Source organism: Dromiciops gliroides, chromosome 4, assembly GCF_019393635.1.
Source record: "Dromiciops gliroides isolate mDroGli1 chromosome 4, mDroGli1.pri, whole genome shotgun sequence".
NCBI classification, from domain to species: domain Eukaryota; kingdom Metazoa; phylum Chordata; class Mammalia; order Microbiotheria; family Microbiotheriidae; genus Dromiciops; species Dromiciops gliroides.
Window position 1 is genome coordinate 481,744,121 of NC_057864.1, and position 26,363 is coordinate 481,770,483.

The following is a 26,363-nucleotide window of genomic DNA, read 5'->3' on the forward strand; positions in this document are numbered from 1 at the left end:
ATCTTCTCTCCACCAAAGACCACTGTAGGACACAAGTCATGGATCCTCTGCCCCAAAGGGGTGGGACTTGTGGGTTAGAGTTAGCGCTCCTTGGTGAATACAAGTACAAATAAAGTCTGACTAACGTGTAAAAGGTTAGTCATTCCCAATTGAAAAGCGATTGTGGGAGGAGAAAGAGAAAAGAAAGGACAGAGGGAGAAGACGAGGAAGCATTCCAAAGACCATTAAGATATTCTTGGCATGGTTTCATCCAAAAAATGTTGGCTGCCTATGGGAGACCTCCCAGTAACTGTGGGGTGAGTAAGCCAGTGATTGCCCATCCTGGAAATGAAATGGACAAACGCCAAATTTAGGAGCAGAGTGGCTTCCCCACTGACCAATGGCGAAATGGACAGAGGAGAGGTTATCAGTGTATGAAGGCTAGACCTGGAAGGGATCTAGCCCAACCTATCCATTTTACAGATGGGTAAACTAAGGCCTAGAGACCTGAAGTAGCATAGAGTCACCGTTCTAGAACTAGAAGGGGTCCTCAGAAGTCTCGTCCAATTGTCTCGTTTTACAGATAAGGAAACTGAGGCCCAAAGAGGCTAAGTAATCTACAAGTAATAGGAAACTCAGGGGCCACCTAATCCAATCCTGTCATTTACACATGAGGAAACTGAGACCCAGGGAAGCTACCTTGCCTAAGGTCACATAGGCAGGAAGCATCAGAGGCATAATTTCATCTTCTGCTCCTAAAACCTTTTCATCTACACTTAACCAACACACCAGTTCTAAAAGCAAGGACCCTATTGGTGAAGCTCCACCGTATAATAGCATCTACTAGTAAGCCCTCAATAAATATTTTTGATGGCGATGATAATGGAGGAATATCTACACTGGGAGACTGTTGTTCAGTCATGTCCAACTCTTTGTGACCCCATTTGGGGTTTTCTTGGAAAAGATGCTAGAGTGGTTTGCCATTTCCTTCTTCAGCTCATTATACAGATGGGGAAACTGAAGCAAACAGGGTTAAGTGACTTGCCCAGGGTCATATAGCTAGGAAGTGTTTGAGGCTGGATTTGAACTCGTGTCATCCAGACACAAGGAAGAACGGTCTCTCCACTACCCCATCTCTCAGCCCTAGCAAAATGAGAGGAGTGTCTACTCTGAGAGTCATCTTGAACCCTCAGGTCTGTGTAGAGGTGATCATAGGATCATGAGATAATAGATTCAGGGCTGGAATGGATCTTCAAGGCCCCCGTTTTACAGATCTGACCTGCCCAGAATCTGAAACAGGATTCAGACTCTGATCTTCCCGGCTCCAAGTCCAAATAGGCGACCTTGTGTGTGGGCTCGAGAGCTTCCTCTGTCTTTCCCTAAAGCCTCCTCCACTGGGGTGTGAGGAGGTGTGGCCTCCCTCTCTGCCTTGAGGAGACCCAGTCTCATCCTCTGCTTCCCTTCAAGGAGAGAGATGGGAAGAGAGAGAACCACAATCCCCTTGGGGGGAACTCGGCTTCTCTGGGGCCGGGCAGAGGAGTTCCCCCAGCCCCGGAACTGAGCGAATTCGCCTGTTTCCTCTTTTCTTTCTTTGCTTGTACTTTACATCAATTAAGCTGCTTGCCGTGATGAATGTGCTGGGCATCTGCCAAGCTGAGTCAGCTGGACCTTTGGTGTCTGCTGGGCTGGAGACTGAGAGGTCCAGCCTCTTGTTCTCAAGGTTTCCTCTATCACTTCTTATCCCACTAAGATGGTCCCCCCACACCCACCCAGTGCAATGGAATCTGTCCCCAATCCATCAGTCAACAGGCACCGGGCCAGGCTCTGGGATTGCAAAGGCAAGAATGAAACCAATCCTGCCCCCAGGGAGACTCCATCCCATCCAGCAAGTGGAGGATGAATTGGAGTGAGGGAGGCCAATCAGAAGGCCTAAGTCAATCAGAGGGTCTCTAGCAGGGTCTTCTTCGTTTAGTCGATTTCATTCTATTTTAACCTGAATCAAATCGTGTTGATGATTATAACTTGATGCAATTTGAAATCTGAATGGGCTATTCTTCCTTTGTTCTATTATTGTTATTGTTATTTCTACTTTAAAAAGTCACTAGTAACTGGGCAGGTTTGGGGACCACCCTGAGGGTCCAAGTCTACCAGGGCCAGGGTCAGAAGGGACTGGACTGCTGGCCTGCCCCATGGAACCAGCTAACCATCACTGGGAGTTGAGAATGACAGGCAAAGCTTACCAGGAATATTTCCTCTTTGTTGTGGTTGACTTGTTTCAATTGTGTCCGATTCTATGTGACCCCATTTGGGGTTTTCTTGGCAAAGATACTGGAACCATTTGCCATTTCCTTCTCAAGTTCATTTTACAGATGGGGAAACTGTAGGCCAACAGGGTCAAGTGACTTGTCCAGGGCCACACAGCTAAGAAGTGTCTGAGCCCAGATTGGAACTCCTGAAGTGAGTCTTCCTAATTCCAAGCTCTATCCACTATGCCACCTAACTGCCCTTGAGATATTTCCTGGGATGGAACAATGCCCTTTCCTATAAATCTAACCATGCACATTGGCAAAGACACAAAAAGGAGGTCTAGTAGGAGGGGGCAGAGGATCATGGGAGCAGGGTTCTTCCATTCCCAGCTAAAATATATTAGATTCAACAAAAAATGTAATTCTTTGGAAATTAATACCTTTTTGTATGTTAATGTGGAATCTTGGCAAAGTCCTGTTTAGCCTGGAGGAAAGATGACTCAGGGAGATATGACAACTGTCTTTAGGTATTGGTTTGTTTGTTTTTGCAGGGCAATGGGGGTTAAGTGACTTGCCCAGGGTCACACAGCTAGTAAGTGTCAAGTGTCTGAGGCCGGATTTGAACTCAGGTACTCCTGAATCCAGGGCCGGTGCTTAATCTACTGCGCCACCTAGCCGCCCCCTGTCTTTAGGTATTGGGAAAGCTTGCCTGACCCCAGACGACAGAACTTAGGAGTGATGGATAGAAATTGAAAAGGTGAATTTGGGCTTGATGGCAGGAAAATGGATGCATGCTGTCCCAGACTGGAGGGGGCTGTCCTGAGAGGTGGCAAGATCCCCATCCTTGGAGGTCTTCAAGAAGGGCCTGAATCACCTCTATTGGGGGGGGGGAGTAGAGTGGGGATTCCCTCCAGCCATGTAGGAATTGAGCCAGGCAGTCACTGAGATCCATTTCTAACATTGATTTTTTTGTGTGTGAGGCAATTGGGGTTAAGTGACTTGCCCAGGGTCACACAGCTAGTGTTAAGTGTCTGAGGCCAGATTTGAACTCAGGTCCTCCTGACTCCAGGGCTGGTGCTCTATCCACTATGCCACCTAGCTGCCCCTGAGATCCATTTCTGATGTTCTGGGATTCCTTCTGTCTACTCAGCAGCTTCATCTCTTTTTAGCCTCTCTGCTTGGCATGGCTCTAGGCAGGACATTCATGACTTTCGAAACTTTGGCTCAAGGGGAATTTCTGCTTGTTTTGCTGACAACTTGCTTTCCAATGTGTCATGGGTCATGAAGGCCTCCAACAGCTTAGAAAAATTCACACACACACACACACAAAAAAAATTAAAAGGAAATCAGTTTCACCTACACGTGTCTTAACTTCCCTTCTAGAAATAACCCCTTGAGGACAATGTTGAACCAAGAAGTAACTGGGAACGCTCTAAGGAAAATACATAGGACCAAGAGTGATAGACTTTTTTTTTTCATTAAATAAATTTTAATTATTAGTGCTTTGTTTGAGAGACCAACCTCATAATGTAATTTTGTAGAAAATATTTTTAAAGCAGCATTAATTGAGCATGATGGAAAACTATAAACCAATTTTAGTTTTCAAAGAAATTCATTTTTCCTTTTGCAGTTTTTGAATTTAGCATTTAAGTTCCAACATATAATACTTCATAAGGAGTCCTGAAAAATCTACTGAAATTATTTCTGTATACAGTAAATGAGTAATTTTCTTTATAACATTTTAAGAAAGATAGCTGTTAGGGTTTCTAAAAACCCATTTCATCTGATGAGCTCTTAAAATTTTTTCAAACATTGTATTTCCCTGAGTTATATAGATTCACTGGAACCTCAAGAGCAATCAATTTTCAGTACAAATATTTGTTTAATAGCTATTATTCATTGCAGGACAGAATTCAGGGTAAGGCAAATCTATACAGGACTTGATCTTACTTAATGAAATTCTAAAAGGACCTTATATGATGTTTATAAGGTTTCATCCCTATTTCATTCCCTCGATGTTGAATTAAACAACTAGTGATAAAGCATTTATCACTAGGAAAATACATAGGACCAAGAGTGATAGACTTAAAAATGGAAGACCATAAAATGTAGCCCCCTCCTTTTACAGATGGGGAAACTGAGACAAGCAGGGTTAAGTGACTTGCCCAGGGTCACACAGCTAGCAAGTGTCTGAGGCAGGAAGTCCCTTCTTCTGGGCTTACACGACTTTAACCTGTGAGTCAGCAGCTGCAAAACTGGCCGTTATTCTCCTAAGCCCAGAGGCAAAGGCAACTGAGGAACAGCCCATCTGTCTGGCAGCGGAAGGTGAGAGAGGGGAAAGTCCAGGATGATACCCAGGTTCCAAGCAGGACTTGGTAACTGGAGAGAAAGAGAAGACTTAAGGAGGAGAAAGGAATTACTAGGGAAAGATAACCCTGACTCTTACGGTTTATGTCGCATGGGACCCTTCTGTAAATCCACTCCACTTTCCTAACCCCTAATCCACTGTTGAATCCAAGTCCCGAAGCCCTTTCCCACACATCATCCCATTTTGGACTTACAACAACCCTGTAACGTAAGGAGGACAGGCTTCACTTTCTCCACTAGACAAATGAGAAATCCGAGGCTCGAGGCTGTTAAGTGACCTGTCCAAAGCCACCGGGGCAGAAAGGAGGCGGTAAAGCTGGTCTTTTGACTCCTAGCCTGGGGTTCTTCAGCTCCTTAGATCTAAATCCTGAAAACAAGTTCTCAGCCTCCCCTCTGACAAAGTGGGTTTGATGCTGGTTTTGATGCTCTAAAGTGTTCTCACACAACAACAAAAAGCAATGCAGCCAAAATTAAAAGAGAATAAGTAGATCTGAGGGAAAGTGTTGCCTATAATATTTCTGATAAAAATCTGACATCCAAAAATTTCTAATGATTTGGCATTAATTTTGTAAGTGTGGGATCTATTCTTCAATGGATAAGTAATCAAATAAGAAATGTGTTACTAGGGCAGCTAGGTAGCACAGTGGATAAAACACCGGCCTTGGATTCAGGAGGACCTGAGTTCAAAGCTGGCCTCAGACACTTGACATTTACTAGCTGTGTGACCCTGGGCAAGTCACTTAACCCGCATTGCCCCACCAAAAAAAAAAAAAAAGAAATATGTCACTAAAGATTTTGAAAAAACTGTTCAAACTAATGATCAGAAAAAATGCAAACAAAAATAACTGAAATGCCCTTTCATTATGTCCATTAAATTGGTAACAATCATTTATCATGTTAAATGTTCTCTAGTACATGTCTGAAGTAAGATTTGAACTCAGGTCCTCCTGACTCTAGGCTGGTGCTCTATCCACTTTGCCACCTCACTGCCCTGAATGTTTGATGTTAAAATATTCAGTGTTAGTGAAACTTTGAGCTAGGAATACTATTGTATTATGGGTAGAGCTGTGAATTGATTAATGCCATCTTTTTTGGAAAGCAATCTTAAATATACACTCAAAACTGTAAGACCCTTTCATTGCCAGGCCTACATGGTCAGGATATTATTGATAGGGAGAAAAAAATTAAAGAAAGACATAGCTTTACAAAAATATTCCTAGCAGTATTGCTTGTCATATTAAAACAACAAGAGAAGTAACCCATGTTTCTAAGGTTTGGGGAATGGCTAGATCGTATGTGAATAAAATGAAATTATTTTGGAAGAAATGACAAATGTGTTAGCTAACAAAAAGAGAAAAAGATTTATGTAAAATAACACAGAGTGAAAAAAGCAGATTGCAAACAACAACATACATGCCATGGCTATGTAAAAACCAATAATAATAAAGACAGCGCCAAAATTGGAAGGGGGGGCGGTACCCAGAAGAAAAAATTGGAAGGAGGTACAAAAGCAACAGGATGTCTTTGACGTTTCAGTTCTTCTTAAAGTTAATATGTGCTTTTTGTTTTTGAAAAATGTTTATTATTTCATGTATGATTTTTTATGTGTGGTTTTAAATATTTTTATGACGACACTGAGTGTAGAATAAATTATATGTATTTATATACAATATTGGAATATGTACAATGTCTCTATTATATGACATGATAGATATATATGCCAACATTATATATCATTTATTCTAACCTCAGTATTATGTGATATATGTATTATATAGCATACAATAGCTATTATATGTATAGCTACATATATATGCCAGTATCATTATTGCCTGGGGCAGCTCAGAAGCACACTAGATAATGAGCCAGTCTAGAGTCAGGAAGACTCATCTTCCTGAGTTCAGATATGGCCTCAGATACTTACTAGCTGTGTGACCCTGGGCAAGTCAGTTCACTCCATTTGCCTCAGTTTCCTCATCTGTAAAATGAGCTGGAGAAGGAAATGGCCAACTGCTCCAATATCTCTGCCAAGGAACCACCAAATGGTGGTTCACAAACACTCAGACACAACTGAACAACATTGTTATTGCCAAGAGAAAGCCAGGAAGGTTTCAAACATTCTGGGTGGTCCCCCAGTGATGAAGTTCTGGGAGAACATGGGCGAGAGTGGGCAGGCATGGATGGATGGCAATTTGCATCATTGGAGGCAACTTCTAAATCAATGAGATCACAAATCCATTGGGTATTTGAGTATTTCTCTGTCAACAGGTAACGCATTTGCCATAAAAATGAACGTGATGATATACTCCCATCTGCTCAAGAGGTTTTCTCATTGTTTCCAGTGATGCAGACTGGGACCCTTTCATGTCTTAGTCTGTGGATAGTGTCCTCTCCTCATAGCCAAGAATACGAGTGTTTGAATACTGCTTCAGAGACTTACTGGGCACATCACTTAACCTCTGTGAGGCTCAGTTTCCTCATCTGTGAAATGGGGACAATGGATAATAATAGCGCTTACTTAACAGTATTTTGAGAAGGATCAAATGGATAATATTTGTAAAATGCTTTGCAAATTTTAAAGTAACATTAAATAAGAATAATAACCAGGAGGGAGGGAGAGGGAGAGAGACAGAGACACAGAGAAACAGAGACACAGAGACAGAAAAGATAGATATAACTTTTTGGAGGGGGGGGGTGAGGCAATTGGGGTTAAGTGACTTGCCCAGGGTCACACAGCTAGCAAGTGTTAAGTGTCTGAGGCCGGATTTGAACTCAGGTACTCCTGAATTCAGGGCCGGCGCTCTATCCACTGTGCCACCTAGCTGCCCCAATATAACATTTTACGGTTTACAAACTACTTTACAAATATTCTTTCATTTGATCTTCACAACAACCCTGGGAAGTAGGTGCTATTATTCTCTCCATTTTACAGATGAGGAAACTGAGCTTTGGAGAGGTTAAGTGACTTGCCTTGACTCTAAGTCCAGTATTTTGTCCACAGCACCATCTGCCTCCAAGTATATGTCACCTCTTATTAGTTCTTCTTCTTATTATTATTTTTCTTTTTTTTAGTGAGGCAATTGGGGTTAAGTGACTTGCCCAGGGTCACACAGCTAGTAAGTGTTAAGTGTCTGAGGCTGGATTTGAACTCAGGTACTCCTGACTCCAGGGCCAGTGCTCTATCCACTGCACCACCTAGCTGCCCCATTAGTTCTTATTATAGTTCTTATTAGTTCTTCTAGGAAAGGTATCTTGGCATAATGAATGGAGAACTGTCCTTGAAGCCAGTTGGACCCGGATTTAAGTCTTGTCTCTGACCTGTACTAACCATGTGACCCCAGACAAGTTGGTGAACTTCTCAGAAGCCAGGGCAATTCTCTAAAGACCGTTAGTTACAGAGAAGGCATCGGTAGAAGGAGTTTCACCCAACACCCCTGGGAGCTCCCTGGGCCAATGCTACCACAGGTCCAGTCCCCTATCATCCTCCTCAGATCTGCCCGACATTCTAGGGGCCTTTTGCTAGGTCTTTGTACAATCGGTGGGTCCCAGGGGCGTGCTCAGACCTTCCATCTGCTTCCCTTCCTCAAACCATATCCTCCTTGCTAATTATGCATTTCCTCAATGAGCTCCCTTAGCCCCACTTCTAGAGCATGGATCGTTGCTAGAAATAGACAACAAGGATGCATTAAGAGAAGTCAATTGCCCTTAATGAGACAAGCAAGTCTCCTTGCTATGCTGTGGCCAAACCCCTTCTGGAGTCAGTCTTGTGTGCAATTCTAGGCATAGGATATTGAAGACTCGGAGCACACATCAGAGGAAGATGACCAGGGAGCTTGTAACTGAGCCTTTGGAGCATCAGTTACCTACTGGTGTGCACATTGTCTCCCTGATAGAAAGTAAGAAAGTAAGCTCCCTGAGGGCAGGAGCTGGCTTTCCTTTTTTCTTTGTATCTCTGGCACTTAGCACAGTGTCTGATACTTGATAAATGCCTAAGAATGCTTGTTGATTGAGTTAAATTGAAGAAACTATGGATATTCTGTGTGGAGAAAAGAAGACATGAAGAGAGATATGATCCGAGAGAGAGGTGGGGGGGGCAGGGAAAGAGAGGAGAGAGAGGAAAGAGGAGAGAGAGAGAGAGAGAGAGAGAGAGAGAGAGAGAGAGAGAGAGAGAGAGAGAGAGAGAGAGAGAGAGAGAGAGAGAGAGGATCATCTCTGTCTTCCAGAAAGATCTGAATCATTGCATCTCCAAGCTAGAGCAAACCTTGGAGTTCATCTAGTCTGGCTCCTTTACTTTATGGCCGAGGAAACCGAGACTCAGAGAAATGATCTTACTTAAGGGTCACCCAGGTCGTTAGAGACAGAATTGGGGCCAGAACTGTTCTCTCCTGCTTCTGACCAAATATATTAGATTCGTTCTGCTCTAATTTCAGAGAAATTAACTGGCATCCATGTGTTCAAATTAAAGGAAGAGGGGGCAGCTAGGTGGCGCAGTGGATAAAGCACCGGCACTGGATTCAGGAGTACCTGAGTTCAAATTTGACCTCAGACACTTAACACTTACTAGCTGTGTGACCCTGGGCAAGTCACTTAACCCCAATTGCCTTAACAAAAAAACAAAAAAACAACAAATTAAAGGAAGATGAGTTCCTGTTTAATCTAAGGAACTTTATAAAAATGAGAATTGTCTCAAGATAGAAAAGCCCACCTTATGAGGTAGTGAGCTAATCATCAGTGGAGGCATGAAAGCAGTTTTCACGGATATTTGTTGGGTTGGTCACATGATGGGAGTCTACCACGTAGAGAAATGGACTAGACACCAGAGTATAACTAGGGGAGGGGCAGAGGGGCTCTGCTCCAGGTTGCTTTCATGAGATGTGGTATACTTCCTTCCCATGAGTGACTGTCATTCCCTCCATGAATCCTGAGGATCCAGGTATCTGAGTCCACCTGAGAGTACCTGGGTCCACCTGGGAGTAGGTCAAGGCTGTCTTGAATAAGCCCCCCTTTTCTCTCTATTTGGTACCCTAGGATGAAGAATAGGATGTGGTACTTTGAATTTGGCACAACAGAAACTTTTGCTTCAACCTGCAAGAAACTGCACACCTTCATAGAGGTGGAGGTGAGTCCTTGGGATTGCAGACGTGGAGTTAGAAGGGATCTCAGAGTCCTCAAGTCCAACCCCCTGGTCTCCTGACGCCAACCAAGTTTAACCTGCCCCCCCCATTCTGCCTCCAAGGAAAGTGCCACTTCCCTGTCTTAGCCTCAGTTTCCTTGTCTACAAAATAGAAATAACAACACTGGGAGCACCCACCTCACAGAGTTATTTCTGAGCCTCAGCTGCCAGAGCTTTGTCCTCCAAATCACCCTGGATCTATTGGGCATATTCCTAGACAATATCAGTGTGTGTGTTGTCTCTATGGCTAGACGGTAAGGTCCTCAGGGCAGGACAGGATTTCACTTGGCACCTGACACAGACTAGATGCTTAATCAATACTTGCTGATTGATTGATTGGGTGCTACAAACATTAGATGATATTATTATGTAAAGCACCTTGTAAACGTTAAAACACTAAATAAATTTATACCATTTAAAATAAAATATAGCATAAAGGATGATAATGAAATTGTATGACTGAATATAGGCTAACACAAAATAATATATAATGTGATATAAAATAATATAATGGCATGATTATATGATATGAATGATACAATATGATATATGATATGGTATGATATGAGATAGGACAGGAACTATAATATAAGTGTAGTATGATATCATATTGTATGATATATATATAATAATGATATAGTATGATTAAATGATATTACATCAAAAATCATAACATAATATAACATAGCATAATGTAAAACATTATGCCATGTATCGCTATAATATAATAAAACAATATAACATGATATAATACATATAGCAATGTATTATTATATAATATGATCTAACATAAAACAACATATCTTGTCCTATATCATATAATATGTAACATATCATGTAACATGATATAAAAACATTTTATAATAAATATAGAAATTATATATTGCTATATAACACATTATATCATATAACATGATATAATATATAGCATAACACTATCATATCATATAATAAAACATAATACGATATAATAAATATAGCCATGGGATATAATTTGATCTAACACAATAACTATAACAATATAATAGGCCATGTTGTCCTATTATAAGATAACATCTAACATAATATGCCGTGCCATCACAGAGTCTAGTCTTGCAGCTGTTCCGCTCTAGCCAAGTGTGAGCGGTGACAGGGGTGCCCAGGATGGAGGCTGTGGCCAGAGACTGGTGACTGAAGGGAAGGGCTGGGAGATGGCAGAGGGCATGATGCTGCCAATGGCCAGCCTTGGAGCCATCGATGCCAGTCCTCTGGGGAGGGGTCATGGTGTAGTGGCTGAGCTTGGGGTCAGGAAGGCCCAAGGCAAGTCTTGGCACTGGGTAACGCACTTGGTCTTTCTGTGCCTCAGTTTTCTCATCTGTAAATTGAGGAGTTTGGACTTACTGGTATCCAAGGTCTCCTCTGGCCCTAGGTCTAGGATCCTGTGATCCTTCTCCTCTGGGGCCTTGCTATTTCCCACAGGCTGTTGTTTCTTAGTTGCCTCTTGCCCCTAGGAGAGGCAGCGCCTGGCATCTGCCCCATTACCTCTGGTTTACAAAGCTGGTCCTTGGCTACCCCTTGCCAACCAACCTTCCTAGTTGTCCCCCGCCCCTGACACCCTGCAGTGATTTCATCAGAGCCAGGAGCGCTCCCTCTACCAACATCGTTCAGGGGTCAGAGGCCTGATACCCCAGAAATGAAGCATCCTGCCCAGAGTCCCACAGTCAGAACGTTTGCCAGGTGGATCTTGAACCCAGACCCTCCTGACTGAAGCCAGCCCTCTCCATCAAGCCACACTGCCCCTCCTTAACAGAGCACCCCATTCCTCATCAGAAAGCTCTGAGGAAACTAAGAGATGCCGACATCCATCCATGCTAGCTCTAAAGGTTCCTTTGAGGGGGTCTAGCCCCGGGGTTCTTAACCTTGGGGTCACAGAGCCATTTCCCAGGCTGTTGGCTGTGGGTGCTGATTGTCCAGAGGGAATAGGCCTCTCCAGGACGCTTTTGAATCAAAACCAAAATCTAAAGGTTTCTCAGAGTCCTATCTGGCTCTGCTGCCGACCAGGATCCTCTCTGCCTCTCCCTCTGTTGCCTGGTTACTAAAGCACCAATGAGCAGGGCCGCCTGCTCCATCTGAATCTGCCTAGTGAACCTTTAGCCAAGAAAATGCCACGCAGGGAGAGGAGGGCTGCGTCCTCAGCTGCTGGGGCCTGGAGGATGCTGAGGGTTGGCCAGGGGGCGAGAGCCCCCCTTTCTACTTACACACAACTATGCTGATTGGGAGGGAGGGGACGGAGAAGGCCGGGACTGCAGGTTGGGGTTTGGAGAAAGCAGATACAAGGGCAGTTTTCCTATGGGTACAAGCATCTGGCAGGGCTCCTTAAACATGGATGGCGGAGCTGACGCCCAGCAGAACCTTCCAGTCTTCTCCTACCTCCTACAGCTGTGCTTGATTCTTTGCCAGGAATACAGTTATGCCATGCTCTCGCGCGCTCTCTTTCTCTCTCTCTCTCTCATACACTCATACACACACACACACACACACACACACATACACACACACACACACACACACACACACACACACACACACACACACACACCAATACATGACTAGGCCTCCCCCTGCCAGCTGTGGATCCCATAAGAAAGATTATTTCCATTATTTAGAAAAAGGCCTCAGGACAGGAGAAACAAGCCCCTTTTTAGTCTCTTGCTAAGGATTCATGCTTCACCATGCACAGCAGGATTGTGTGTGTGGGTGTGGGTGTGGGCGTGTGTATTGCAGGCCATTGGGCGGGTTTTGGTAAACTTCCTGTTGTCTCTATCTCCCAATAACAATCCTTTTGAGCATGTATCCATAAAGAGTGAGCAAAAAGAAAAAGGAAAACCATGTGAGAAGCAGCCTGGCAACCTGGCAGCCTGGCAGGCTGGCAGGCAGGGGGGCACCCACTGAGGAGCTGAGAAAACAGCTGATTTTTCCAGGATGGATGTGGCTCCTGCCTGATGAGCTCTGGAGATGAAAAAGGAAGAGAAGTCAGAGAGGGGTATGGGTGAAAGATGTGGGGTACCCTGAATGTTACCCCCAGACAGAGGCAGGAGCTGCTAATGGGGCTGAGGAAAACAGAAAGTGTGGGAGGACCCTCCACCATGGGCCCTCCAAGGCGGCTTGGTGCTCTCAGCAGAGTTTTGTGGCTGGCTAGATAGATGGATGGCCCTGAGGGTGACCTGGGCACCTGTGGAATGTTGAAAGCATCCCCGGAAGTCCTCTAGAGTGCTTGGAGATCTTTTTATGGAGCACTTGTAGGAAGATGCGGACGAGAACCGTACAGAATGGACAGGGAAGAATTGCTATTTGTGGCAGGGGAAGGGCTCGCTACACTCATGAGATCACCAAACTGAAGCATCCTTCTGGGGGGTTTAGACCACATTGTGATTGCCCCATCCCAGGGAGCTCCACTGAGGAATCTTTTGCTCTCAAGGCAGATCAGCTGTTGCTCTGACACCTAGACTTAGTTGCTTTGGACTTGTCTTTTCTATTTATTTATTTTAAGAGGGGAGGGGTTTGCATTTCCTTCTCCAGCTCATTTGACAGATGGGGAAACTGAGGCAAACAGGATTTGATGACTTGCCCAGAGTCACACAGCTAGGAAGTGTGTGAGGCCAGATTCTGTTGCATCGTGGTGCATCCCAGGATTCCCAAATCCAAGGAGAGTTCTCTGTCCTCTAGGGCTCTGAAGCAAATTTCCATTCTGACGAGGACAAAGACTGTTTTCTTTTTTATCTTTGTAACCCTCACCCTGTGCTGCTACAGCGTAGGCCCTTAACCAAGTCTCTTTTTTTTTTTCATTGACATTGAAATTGACCTAGAACTCGAATGCATGTGATTAGCAAGCCCCCCACACCAAGCCGTCTCACTCCTGTTTACATAGCAGCCTCCTCACAGCAACCCTGAAAGTTAGACAGTACACCATGGTTCTCATTTTCATTTTGCAGGTGAGAAAACTGAAGATTTGGAAGCTAAAGTCACACAGACCATTAGTCATATAAGTAGGTACGAGAGCCAGGACTAGAACCCCACCTTGGCCTTCTGCTTTGACACCACTATCCTTGTCCCCACACCATACTCATTTGATTCTCACTGAAGGTCCCCACTAAGTGGTCCCCTTTACACACACACACACACACACACACACACACACACACACACACACACACACACACACTCACTCACTCACCATCCCTCACCCCCAGCTACAACTGTGTGCCTATGACTCATTTTTCCTTTTAAGGATGCTCTATCCAGGTGGCTCAGGGGATAGAGTTCTGGGGGCTTGGAGTCATGTAGAATGGATTTCAAATTCGGCTTCAGACATTCCCTGGCCATGTGACCCTGGGCAAGTCACTTCACCCTGTTGGCCTCAGTTTCTTCATCTGTAAAATGAGCTAGAGAAGGAAATGCAAACCCTTCCAGTATCTCTGCCAGAAAACCTCAAATGGGGTCACAAAGAGTTGGGCATAACTGAACAACAAGAATAAAAATGTGTTTGTGGTAACCTTATTTCACCTGCATAACGAGGTTGAGAGGGAAGGAGACCTTCCTGCATCTTGTGGGATTTGCCTCCCACCTTGGACATGGTTAGGTCAAGTCAAGTCAGTAAGCATTTATTAATCCCCATCCTGTCAGATGAGATCAGCTAAGGAAGAAAGTCCTTGTGCAAAATGCCCCTGGATGTCTGTTTGGGCAAGGGGAGTGGGGGGAAAGTAAAATTTTCATTTAAAAAAAAAAACCCGGGGCGGCTAGGTGGCGCAGTGGATAAAGCACCGGCCCTGGATTCAGGAGTTCCTGAGTTCAAATCCGGCCTCAGACACTTAACACTTAATAGCTGTGTGACCCTGGGCAAGTCACTTAACCCCGTTGCCCCATTAAAAAAAAAAACAACATGATGAATGAATAACTAACTCATCTTTACATAGTAACTTAAGGTTTACAAAGTACTTTACCAATATTATCTCATTTGATCCTCACAACAACCCTCACGTATAAATATTTTTATTATCCTTATTTTATAGATCAGGAAACTGAGGCTGGCCAAGGTCTTGACTTGCCCAGGGTCACATAGCTAGTAAATGTCTAAAGCAGGATTTGAACTCAGGTCTTCCTGACTCCAGGCCCAGCGCTCTATAGCCATCCTACCACAATTTTGAAATAAATATTTTTAAAAGAAGCACAGGAGCGAACTAATAGCATTACCATAAATCGTGGTTGAGAAACACTAATAAAAGGTTGGCAGAAAGCTAAAAAAATATCATCTCATTTATTTTAGAAGTTTCTTTCCATGACTCTTGCTGGCGACTAAATAGTATATAATATATCTCCTTCAAGAGGCCTTTCTTCATCCTCTAAGTCGTTAATGCTGCCGGTCTAAAAACATCCCACTGGATTTTATCATACATTTACTTGGGGGGGGCGGGGAAGAGTAGTGAATCCTAGAACTGGAGAAGGAAAGAAAGAAAGGACCTCAGAGGTAGCCCAGGCCAACTGCTCCATTTGACAGATAGAGAAACTGAGGCCCAGTCAGACTAAGTGATTTGCCCAGGGTCACACAAGTAGTGAGCATTCATGAGAGGTGGGATTTGAACCCAGGGCCTCTAACTTCAGAACCAGGGCTCTTTCCATTGTATCTCACAGAAGGCCTGGTTATCTGCAAATGGGCCTGATCCCTCAGTGGAATGGAAGCTCTTAGAAGGTAGGACTGCCTCCCTTTAGTCATTGTAGGCCAGATTCTTTTTTTTTTTTTTTTTTAGTGAGGCAATTGGGGTTAAGTGGCTTGCCCAGGGTCACACAGCTAGTAAGTGTTAAGTGTCTGAGGCCGGATTTGAACTCAGGTACTCCTGACTCCAGGGCCAGTGCTTTAACCACTGCACCATCTAGCTGCCCCTGTAGGCCAGATTCTAATCAGGTACCCGGCATGAGGTGGGCACTTACTATATACTTACTGATGGGTTGGCTGATATTTAAAATATATATTATATAAACATATATATGAGTCAATCCCAGCACCCTGTTTTTATACACACACATACACAGTCTTTCACAAACATACAGGAAGAGGATAGCTCAGTAGACACAAGGCTGGCCTTTGGGTTGAGAGGACCTGCCTCTGAAAAATCCTAGCTGTGTGACCCTGAGCAAGCCCCCTAACCTCCCTCCACGCCCTTCTCAAAGACTATTCAATTCAATAAACATTTATTGATGGAGCACTGGCCCTGGATTCAGGACAACATGAGTTCAAATCTGGCCTCAGACACTTGACACTTAACTAGCTGTGTGACCTTGGGCAAGTCACTTAACCTCAATTGCCTCACCAAAAAAACAAACAAAATATTTATTGAGTAACTACTATGTGCCATGCACTGGGGACACAAAGAAAGGCAAAAAGTAGTCCCTGCCCTCAGAGAATTTATAATCCAATGGGGGAAGGGGAAGGAGGAGGGAGATGTGACAACAGACAAACAAGTATATACAAACAAGCTATATGCAGAATTAATTGGTGTTGTCTTTTGTAGTCAAAGAGGACCAAAATGGCATCACTATGTCAGGGTCAAACAGGAAATAATCCAAAGAGAGAAGGCATTGGAATTAAGAAGCTTTGGGGGAAGGCTTCTTGCACAAGACAGGATTTGAATTAGGACTTAGAAGAAGCTGGGGACATCAGTAGTCAGAGCAGAGGATGAAAGCATGGAGACCAGCTGGCCAGGAAGAATGTCCAGAGCTGAGAAATGGAGGGTCTTGTTTGTGGAACAGCCAGGACGCTGGGGGCACTGGATCAAGTAGCTGTTGAGGAACTGGCTGTTAGAAGACTGGGAATATAGGAGGGGGCAGGTGATGAAGGGCTTTGAATGCCAAACAGAGCATCTGGTATTTGCTCCCACAGGTAATAAGGAGCCACTGAAGTTTACTGAAGGTGGGGCAGGGGGAGTGGTGACATGATCAAGTAACAGGTGATCAGCACAGCTGAAGGGAGTGGCCACCTAAAGAATTCTTCAATACAAATGAAATAATAGGTCTAGACTCCCCCCAATACTATTCATATACATAAACAGCTGCACATACACGTGTATACATGCACATATGGATGTGTGCTCGTGCCCATGTACCTGTGTGCATGTGTGTCCCTGTATACGTGTGGTCATATATGTACATATGTGGACATTGTGCACGCGCTCAATGTGTGTGTGCATGTACATGTACACATACATATACATAAACCTCCAGGCATTGCTTTGGAAAATGGCTCTCAGGACCCTCCTCATTGCCCTTCCCAACCAGAAAAGGGTGGAGCTGAGAGCTGCCCATCTCCACTACTGGGACCAGCTCAAAGTAGAGCCTTCCTACCCAGCTCCCATCCTCTCCTCTGTTCTGTGTCTGTCTCTCTGGAGATTAGGAAAAGAAGGAAAGACCTTTCACTGGCATTCCTAGCTCTCCTCTCCTTCCCATTGGGGTTGGGAACCTGCCACATCTCTGGTTACAGCCAATAGGAATAAAAGACAGGTTGAACTGGTAGAGGAGCAGACAGAACAGTGAAAGAAAGAAAGAGAGAGAGAGAGGAAGGGAGAGAGAAAGAAAGAAAGAGAGAGAGAGAGGAAGAAGGAAGGGAGGGAGAGAGAAAGAGAAAGAAAGAAAGAGAAGGGAGAAAAAGAAAGAGAGAGAGAGGAAGAAAGGAAGGAAGGAAGGAAGGAAGGAAGGAAGGAAGGAAGGAAGGAAGGAAGGAAGGAAGGAAGGGAGAGAGAAAGAGAGAGAGAGGAAAAAAGAAGGAAGGAAGGAAGAAAGAAAGAAAGAGAAAGAAAGAAAGAAAGAAAGAGAGAGAGAGAGAAAGAAAGAAACCAAGTTTCATTCCCACTCTGCTCTGAGGACTTTATAAAGTCATGACAAAATACAGGATAAATGTCTATTAAAATATGCTCCAGTTAGAGAGAGGCACAATCAGTTGAGCAGGGATTGGGATCCCAGCCCTGAGCTAGGAAGGAAGTTTCCTCATCAATTTCCTTCTCTGTGGCCAGAGCTGCCAGTGCTGCCGTGCTCCATACTCAGACCTGAGACAAGTATACACAAAGCAATCTGTGTCTGGGTTGACCACAGATGTTTATGAGAAAGAAAACTAGGTCAGAAAGAGAGAAAAAAGCAACTTATAGCTGAGTAACAAAACAAACTCAGAAACAGGAACCAGTTGCACCCATCCAAAGGGAGGATAGGGGAAGGGGAGAGCGGTGGAATTCTTCCACATTCCCCTCAATCACTGGCATCAGACCAGGACTCCAGCCACCCCAGGGTACTGCCACAATTAATGAGAGCAGTCTATATTTTTTCCAATAACCCCAATTGTTTTCCTTGCTCCTCTCTATTAGCCACCCCAGTTCCATTTAACCATTTAATATAAATTTTTGTTGTTGTTCAGTTGTTTCAATCGCATCCAACTCTTTGTGACCCCATTTGGGGTTTTCCTAAAGATGCTACTCTGAATATAGAGCAATTAGAAAATTTCTGCCTCACCCCCAATACCTTGGAGAGATATCTTCTCCTATTCCATCTTGGTGTCTGGGGAGAATGGGCTCAAGCTTGGCTGAGTTCCTACATAACATTGGTCCCACCACATTCATGTCCAAAGACAGTATGGCTGCTGGATGAGTCCTCAGTTCCCACTCAACTGGATCCCAGCCGTCATTCCTTAGGCATCAATGCTGAGCTGGCTGCAAAATACAGGCATTGGGATTCTGGGAAACCTGCTCTCTGATCACTTTATCTAAAGTGGAAAGACCAAATGCAGAAGACAGAAAAGAACCCAGTCCTCTATGGTTTCATGTTGGACTCAGTAGAGAGGCTTTCTCCACTCCTACATTGTCTCTCATCAGATTCTATCAAAGAGGGGCAGCTAGGTGGCACAGTGGATAAAGCACTGACCTTGGACTCAGGAGTACCTGACTTCAAATCTGACCTCAGACACTTGATGCGCACTAGCTGTGTGACCCTGGGCAAGTCACTTATCCCCAACTGCCTCACAAAAACAAACAAACAAACAAACAAAAAAAAAACCATACACAGATTCTATCAAAGAAGTCAGACCAAGAACACAGCCAAAGAGGAAAAGTCAACACCAACTACAATCTTTTTGAAGATACTCCCAGTTCTGGCCACACAGCCAATCAAAAAGGCTTCTCCTACCCACATGGTAAACAGACCAGAACCAGTTGTAGAATGTCTTCACATGCTCCATAATCCAAAACTATTCCACTCTCCCAAAAGTACGTTCTCCAACCTCTCCCATGCGGGGGATGGAATCAGCTGAGCATGCCAATGTGCTCAATGCAAGAGCTAATCCCCATTAAGATAATGGAGTTAAGGAGAGGTATCCCCATGGGGGAAGGTTCTAGTAGCTAGAGAGAGGAGGAAAAGTCCCTGAGACTTGAAGGAAACTAGGAGGTAAATGTGAAAAAGAAAAACATTCCAGATATGGGGGGCTAGCCAGCACAAAAGCAAAAAGACAGGAAATGGAGCACCATGTTTCAGAAACACCAAGTAGACAAATGAAGTTGGATCATGGAGGGAAACAAAGATAAAAGGCAAGGAAGTTACAGTTAGGTGGATGGATGGCTCACAGATGTTCCTTGGAGAGATAAATAATGGAGATAAGGGCTTTATTGATTATCCAATAGAAACAAGAAACATCATTTCATGGGCAATTTGGTCATCTTAGATTGCATTGCTCATGAAGAGCATTTGTAAGAAATGACTACCAGGAAGATAACTGCAGTTCATCCAGCAGTATTTATGAAGAACTCAATAAAAGTCTTCAAGTTAAATCAGCATATACTTTAATATATGGTGACTTGATTGCAAGGATAAAGATAGGAAAGGAAAGTGGGGGGAAAAAGAACTTGAAAAGTCAACTTAGGAATAAGTCATGAAAGAGCCCAATCTGACCTGCTTAAACAAACCATTGATGCCCCCCACACACAAAAAAATGGGAAATGGATAAAAGAACAGACATTGATAGAAACTGTCACCATTTCCTAAGGATTTACATTACATTGTGCATGTAAATCAGTGTCCCCAATGAGAAGATCCCAAGAGCCTATAAACTGTAGACTAAAAAACAGAAATATGGCAGTCCAGGGCAACATCAATTTACAACATAAAGTCATTTCTAAAATCTCATGGAAGACAGTGGTGAATGATTATGAGCATTACCACCATAAACAAGAGTAAAAGGAACAGAAGAAAATTAAGCTTACAGAAAGCTTGCCAATACATTGAACTAAGGCAAACAATCCCCAGAGAACACAAAGAAGAACCTGAAAAGAGGATCATAGATGAACTGTTGGGATTGGATTGAAATCTACATTGTGGGAAGGAAAACATACATCAAGGAGATCACATTTCCAACAAAGTTTTGTGGTCTGTATGTATGTGTAATTTTTTTTGCCCAGACCTACGATTTCATTGGCATAGGGAACTTTTTATAAAGAAACTTCTATAAATGCAGATGGAGCATTATGAGTTTTGCAACTGGGTGGGAAGGAAAGAAATAAGCATTTATATAGCATGTACTGTATGCCAAGTATTATGCTGAATGCTATAAAATCATTATTTCATTTGATCCTCACAACAACCCTGGGAAGTAGGTGCTTTTGTTATCCGCATTTTAAATCCAAGGAAACTAAGGCAAACAGAGAATAAGTGTCTTTCCCAGGATCGTACAGTTCATAAATGTCTGAGGCAGGATTTGAACTCAGATCTTCCTGAATCAAGGCTTAGAACTCCATCTACTGAACTACTTGCTGCTTCAGTGCCAGGACACTGAAAGGTTGTGATTTGTCTTTATTACACAACCAATCCAAATTGGCATAGAATCTCAGATCTAGAGCTGGAAGGGACCTCAGAGGCCATTTTCCAAATCCCCTCCCATTTTACAGGTAAGTAAACTGAGGCCCAAGGAAGTGAAGCACTTGGCCCAAGGTCACCAGGGCAGTAAGCTAATGGGCAAATAGGATTGTCAATTTAGAACTGGAAGAGAGCTCAGTGCAGACTATATAATTCAACACTTCATTTTAAGGGTGAAGAAACTGAGATTCAGATAGGTTGCCCTCCCCAATTCACCCCACAAAAGGTAAAGATGAACACTATGCTGTAAATCCTATCTGTATATTAGATTTTTCTTTTGGGGGGGGCGGGGTTGGAGGGCAATGGGGGTTAAGTGACTTGCTTAGAGTCACACAGCTAGTAAGTGTCAAGTGTCTGAGGTCACATTTGAACTCAGGTCCTCCTGAATCCAGGGTCAGTGTTTTATCCACTGCTCCACCTAGCTGCCCCGCCTGTGCATTAGATTTTTCTACCATACCCTGGTTAGAAATTTTCATTTTCCTGGGCACCTAGGTGGCGAAGTCGATGGAGCACTGGCCCTGGATTCAAGAGGACCTGAGTTCAAATCTGACCTCAGACACTTAACACTAGCTGTGCGACTCTGGGCAAGTCACTTAACCCCAACTGTCTCACAAAAAAAAAAAAAAAAAAGAAAAAAAAGAAAAAAATTTTCATTTTTAACCTGCAGTTGCTGACCTCTGCCTTTCTTTCCCTTAAACTTCCCTCTTTTTAATTTCCCGCTGGTGGATTCACTGCTCATTTCACTTTTGCCATTCCCTCTCCTAGCCATTGCTTCCCCTTTTTCTTTTCCAAGGTCCTTGTCATCATTGTCATTTTTAAATGCCTGAGGTCTCGTTTGTCTCCTCACCCACGCTCATACAATCTGATTTGTATTTCATGTTTGCTGCGCGCTTTGCTCTGAGTTCTCCTCCAAAGCTCCACTGGGGCATGGAGGTCACAGCATTCCAGAGTCAGAGTTGGAAGGGACCTTAGACACGATCTAGGTCATCCACCCCATTTTACAAAGGAGAAAACTGAGTCCCGAAGATGTGCAGGGACTTAGCCAAGGTCACAGCTGTGATCTGAAAAGTGGCTCCTCCCAGCAGTCTTCACACTCAGCCACATCGTCCCCTGTCTTTATTCATGTTTATCATTGCGTTGATGACTTTTCAAGGCCCCACAGTGAGAGGAAGGGCCGGACACCACCCTTTAGGAATAGGGAATATGTTTAAATGGCAAATTAGGACAAGGGACTAAATGTATCTTCCACCAAAAAAAAAAAAATCACTGCATTTGGAGATATATCCCAGCTCTGTTACTTCCTAATGAGGGTTAAGTGACTTGCCCAGGGTCACACAGCTAGTAAGTGTCAAGTGTCTGAGGCCGGATTTGAACTCAGATCCTCCTGAATCCAGGGCCAGTGCTTTATCCACTGCGCCACCTACCTGCCCCCCAAAATACATGCAAAATGAATGTAACTCCTATAAAGTAGCTTCCGGTTCTAAGCCCACGGAGAAATCCCTACTTAATACCTTTATTTACACTTCTGTTCTCCAAGTGATGACTTATATATTTAGTGAGTAGGATGCCTTCTTTGGGGACTGGGAGCATAAGGAAGGGGGCCCTCTCCCCATTGCTGTGAGCTAACACAGCTAACATTCTGCCAATTTCATCCCTCACCATCATGTCAATAGCAGTCTTGGATTCATGTTGTCCTGCCAAGAGTGGACGGGATGCCTGGTATCCTCCAATTTGGTTCTGCTCCCAATTCCCCAGTGTATCATGGGAATTGCTGAATTATTCCATGCTTCCAAAAGCCCCAAGTCTGGCCAGACAGCGGCTTTTGTGCCCACATGAATTGTTGCTAGGATCTTTGACAGTGGAAGAGAGTCCAGTCTAACTGATCCAGAGCCAGGAAATGCCAGGCTTCTCCCACCTCTTTCCCACACTTGAGCAAGTGAGGGGGCACATGTGCACCGGGCGAATGTTGGTCCCTTGTCTATGAGGTCACTGGAAGGGGTTCTGTAGTGAAGCAATTGGGACCAAATCCTAGGTTCTCTTACACTGGGACTGCAAATGTCATGAGAACCAAAAAGGATCTTCGAGGTTGTCTGGTTCAACTCTACCCTCATCATTTTACAGATGACAAAACTGAGGCCCACACATATTAAGCAGCTTACACAGGGTCATGCAGCTCATAAATGGCAAAGGAGAATCGTAGTATGACAGAGTTAAACTATAGAATGGGTCTTGGAGACCACCTCATTTTACAAATGAAGAAACCGAGGCTTAGAAAGGCAAAGCAATCTGCCCAGGGTCCCAGTAGTAAATGGACAAGGTAGGCTTGGAAATCAAGCCACCTCTAACCACTACACCGCCTAACTAACTGTCTCTTTACTCCCTCTCTGATGGGGTCTTAGGAACAGGCAGCTCCTTCTCTTTCTAAATGAAAAGTTTCCCTTTTTCTGCATGAGCTGCCCAGACATCCCCTAAGGTATATTTGTTCTTCCTCCTGGGCAAAGAAGGGTTAGCCTGCCAGAACTTTAAACTGGGGAGGGTGGCGTGGGGGAAGAGGGAAGATGTCATGGATCTGCCCTTGATCCAGCTCTGAGACAAGAGCCAAGAATATGGAAAAACAGTAGTTTTGTGTTGGAGCCCCCCCCCCTTAGAAACCAATGGAGCCCCCCCTTGGAAATGAATGGAGCCCTGGCCTTGGAGATGAATGAATCCTCCCCCCCTTTTCCTCCCCTCAACCAGCACAGTGTTCTGGGTCCAACCTCCTGGCCAACACCCCTGTGGCAGCTGTCTTCTTTCAAAGGCACCATTGAGCTGCCTTGGCACCGTCAGAGGGAACGGCAAGAGAGAAAGAAAACATACTCTACCCATTGGAAGCTCTTCCTCAGGTCACATCTAGGGGCCATGCCTGCCACATTCCTTGGGCCCACAAATACAGGCCAAAATTCCACTCAGCGAAACCTCATTCCAAATTTCATTGCCCCTCAGTGTCATAAAGTCAGTGAGACAAAAGAAGTGGAATGGGCATGAGCCAGAAGTCAAGTAGAGTTCCTTTAAAAAGTATCTAAATTCAGCATGGCATAAATGTATGTGTAGATGTATATATGTATATGTATTTGTATATAAGTGTGTGTGTATATGTGTCTGTGTGTGTATACTGTTGTTGAGTCGTGTTCAACTTTGTGACCTCATTTGGAATTTCCTCAGCAAAGATATTGGGGTGGTTTGCCATGTCCTTCTCCAGCTCATTTTACAGATAAGGAAACTGAGACCTACAGGGTTAAGTGACTTGCCCAGGGTAACACAGCTCATAAGTGTCTGAAGCCAGATTTGAACTCAGGAAGGTAAGTTTTCATGACTCTCCATGCTCTATCGACTGCACCATCTAGCTGATAGATATATACACACAATCATATATATATACACACATCTATATATACACACACATACATATGTATATATGTATGTATATGTATATATTGTGTATATTTATATGTGTATGTGTATATGTATACACACACATATATATCCTCGGTATATACATATACTGTATACATATATCATATATGCACATATACATACACATAGAGGTGTTGAACTCCCACACTCTCACCATTCCTGAGTAGCTCAAACAGATTAAAATTACAAAGTAAATATAAATAAGCAAACAAACAAATAAAAACATAGTTAATGTTAATCTGTGGTTTTCTGAGTCACCAGGCAGCCAGCAGATGTTTTTACTGGAGTATTGTCAAATGGGTATAGTGGATACTTTTGGAGTCTAAAAGACTTGGGTTCATGCCCTGACTCTGATACATCTTAACTCTGGAAAAATCACTTAACCTCTCAATGCCCTGAGCCACTCTCTAAGAAAAGAGTTCTTAACCTAGGGTCCATGAACTTTTTTTTAAAAAAATATTTTGATCACTATATTTCCACATAAGTAATTTCCTTTGTGTTCCTATGTGTTTTTTGCATTTAAAAACATTATTCTGAGAAGGGGGCCAGAGACCTTCCCAGATTACCCAAGGGGTCAATGAGACAAAAAAAAAAAAGATTAAGAACCAGTGGTCTAAGGCTATAACTTGTAAAATAGGTGCTCGCCTACTTTGGTAGATAGAGTTTGTCACCAGGAGTTCCCTGTCCCACTGAAATCTCAGGTCTATGAAAGAGACCTGAATGAGCTCTTATCCATTCAAATCCTTCCCTTTGAACTGACCTGACAAGTGGTCCTCCAGCCTCTGCTCAGATACTTCCAGAAGTACAAAGCCACAAACTCCACCAAATAGGTGGCTCCACCTTTGCTAACATGGCGCTAACTGTGAGAAAGTTCCTCCACGTTTGAAGCTGAGCTCTTCCTTCCCTGGAGATTTGCTCAGCTGGTCCCAGGTCTGTCCTTGGTGCCACACATAGCAAGGCTCATCCCTTTTCCACATGAGAGCAGGCAAACACTTGAAGCCGCCACCATCACCACCACCACCCCTGAAGCCTTCTCCCTATCTTGGAGCCAAACATCCTCAGATTCTTGGACCTGTTCTCATAGGAAATAGTTTCCATATCCACTGTCACCCGAGTCACCTTCTGGACAATCTCCACTTTGTTGCTATTCTGGAAGGTAACAACCAGAACCCAACACAGTTCAAAGTCTCTATCGTTCTTTGGAATTAATTGAGGCAACTCAAACCTACCATGCATCCTTTCCACTGCTCCCTAGATAAATACTCATTTTCACTTCTTCATAAACTGGAATGCCCTATGATGTAGCAAAAGAAAGAAAGGAGAGAGAGAGAGAGAGAGAGAGAGAGAGAGAGAGAGAGGAGAGAGAGAGAGAGAGAGAGAGAGAGAGAGAGAAAGAAAGAAAGAAAGAAAGAAAGAAAGAAAGAAAGAAAGAAAGAAAGAAGAAAGAAAAAAAGAAAGACAGCAATAGAATATTGGTACTAAAAACTAAAAGTCATCCTTGGGGAATTTACAGATGAAATTGGAAGGGGGTCAACAAATAGATGGTGAGGATGATCTGCAAATACTTTTTTTTGACAAATTCTTTTCACCATCAGGGAGAATGGTGTTACCATACTTAGATTCTCACATCATAGTGAATCCTAGATCTGCTTCTAGATGAGGTAAAAATGGAACTGAAAAAAAAAACTGTTTTGGGGCTATAAAGACAAAAGTAAAGTGTTTCCTGTTCTCAAAGGGACTTACAGTTCACTAGGGATTCAAACTGTGCAAATTTTAAAAAAAATACAAAGATGGAAACACCCACTAGGGTTGTCCCTGATCATCTAGATATCCCCACAGATCAATAAATAATTCATTTCCATTCAAATAAATGATCCCATTGCCTTTCAAGGTCATAATTAAATTTGCTTCTCTCCATCAAATTCTGTTATATTACTTGAAAAAAAATGGCTCCGTGTCACTTCCATCTATTTTGCTTGAAATAGTTTGATGCCAGTCTTCTTACACAGATACCAGCCCCACTCCCCACCCTACTGTCCATCCCAAGCCTGTATTCCTTGATTCCACTTTTATTGTAATTCTGTTTTTATGCTTCCTTTGCCCAACCCAGATAATGTGTAGTTCTAGGCTATGACAGATACAGGTGATCTGGAAATGGGAGTCACGAAATAAAAAATATATAGGAGTTGTTATTTTGATTACAACCATGGAAGATCTTATAGTCCTAG

At 43.6% G+C, this 26,363-nt stretch overlaps 1 protein-coding gene across 1 annotated transcript in view; it reads left to right on the forward strand.

The window, feature by feature from the left end:
• LOC122755957 (diacylglycerol kinase gamma-like) overlaps positions 1-26,363 on the forward strand; it is a 93,786-nt gene that overhangs the window by 27,224 nt on the left and 40,199 nt on the right. Inside the window, exon 2 of the mRNA XM_044004950.1 lies at positions 9,621-9,711. Within this exon, the coding sequence (XP_043860885.1) occupies positions 9,622-9,711 (90 nt within the window). The 5' untranslated portion in view covers position 9,621. The remainder of the gene's footprint in view (positions 1-9,620; positions 9,712-26,363) is intronic.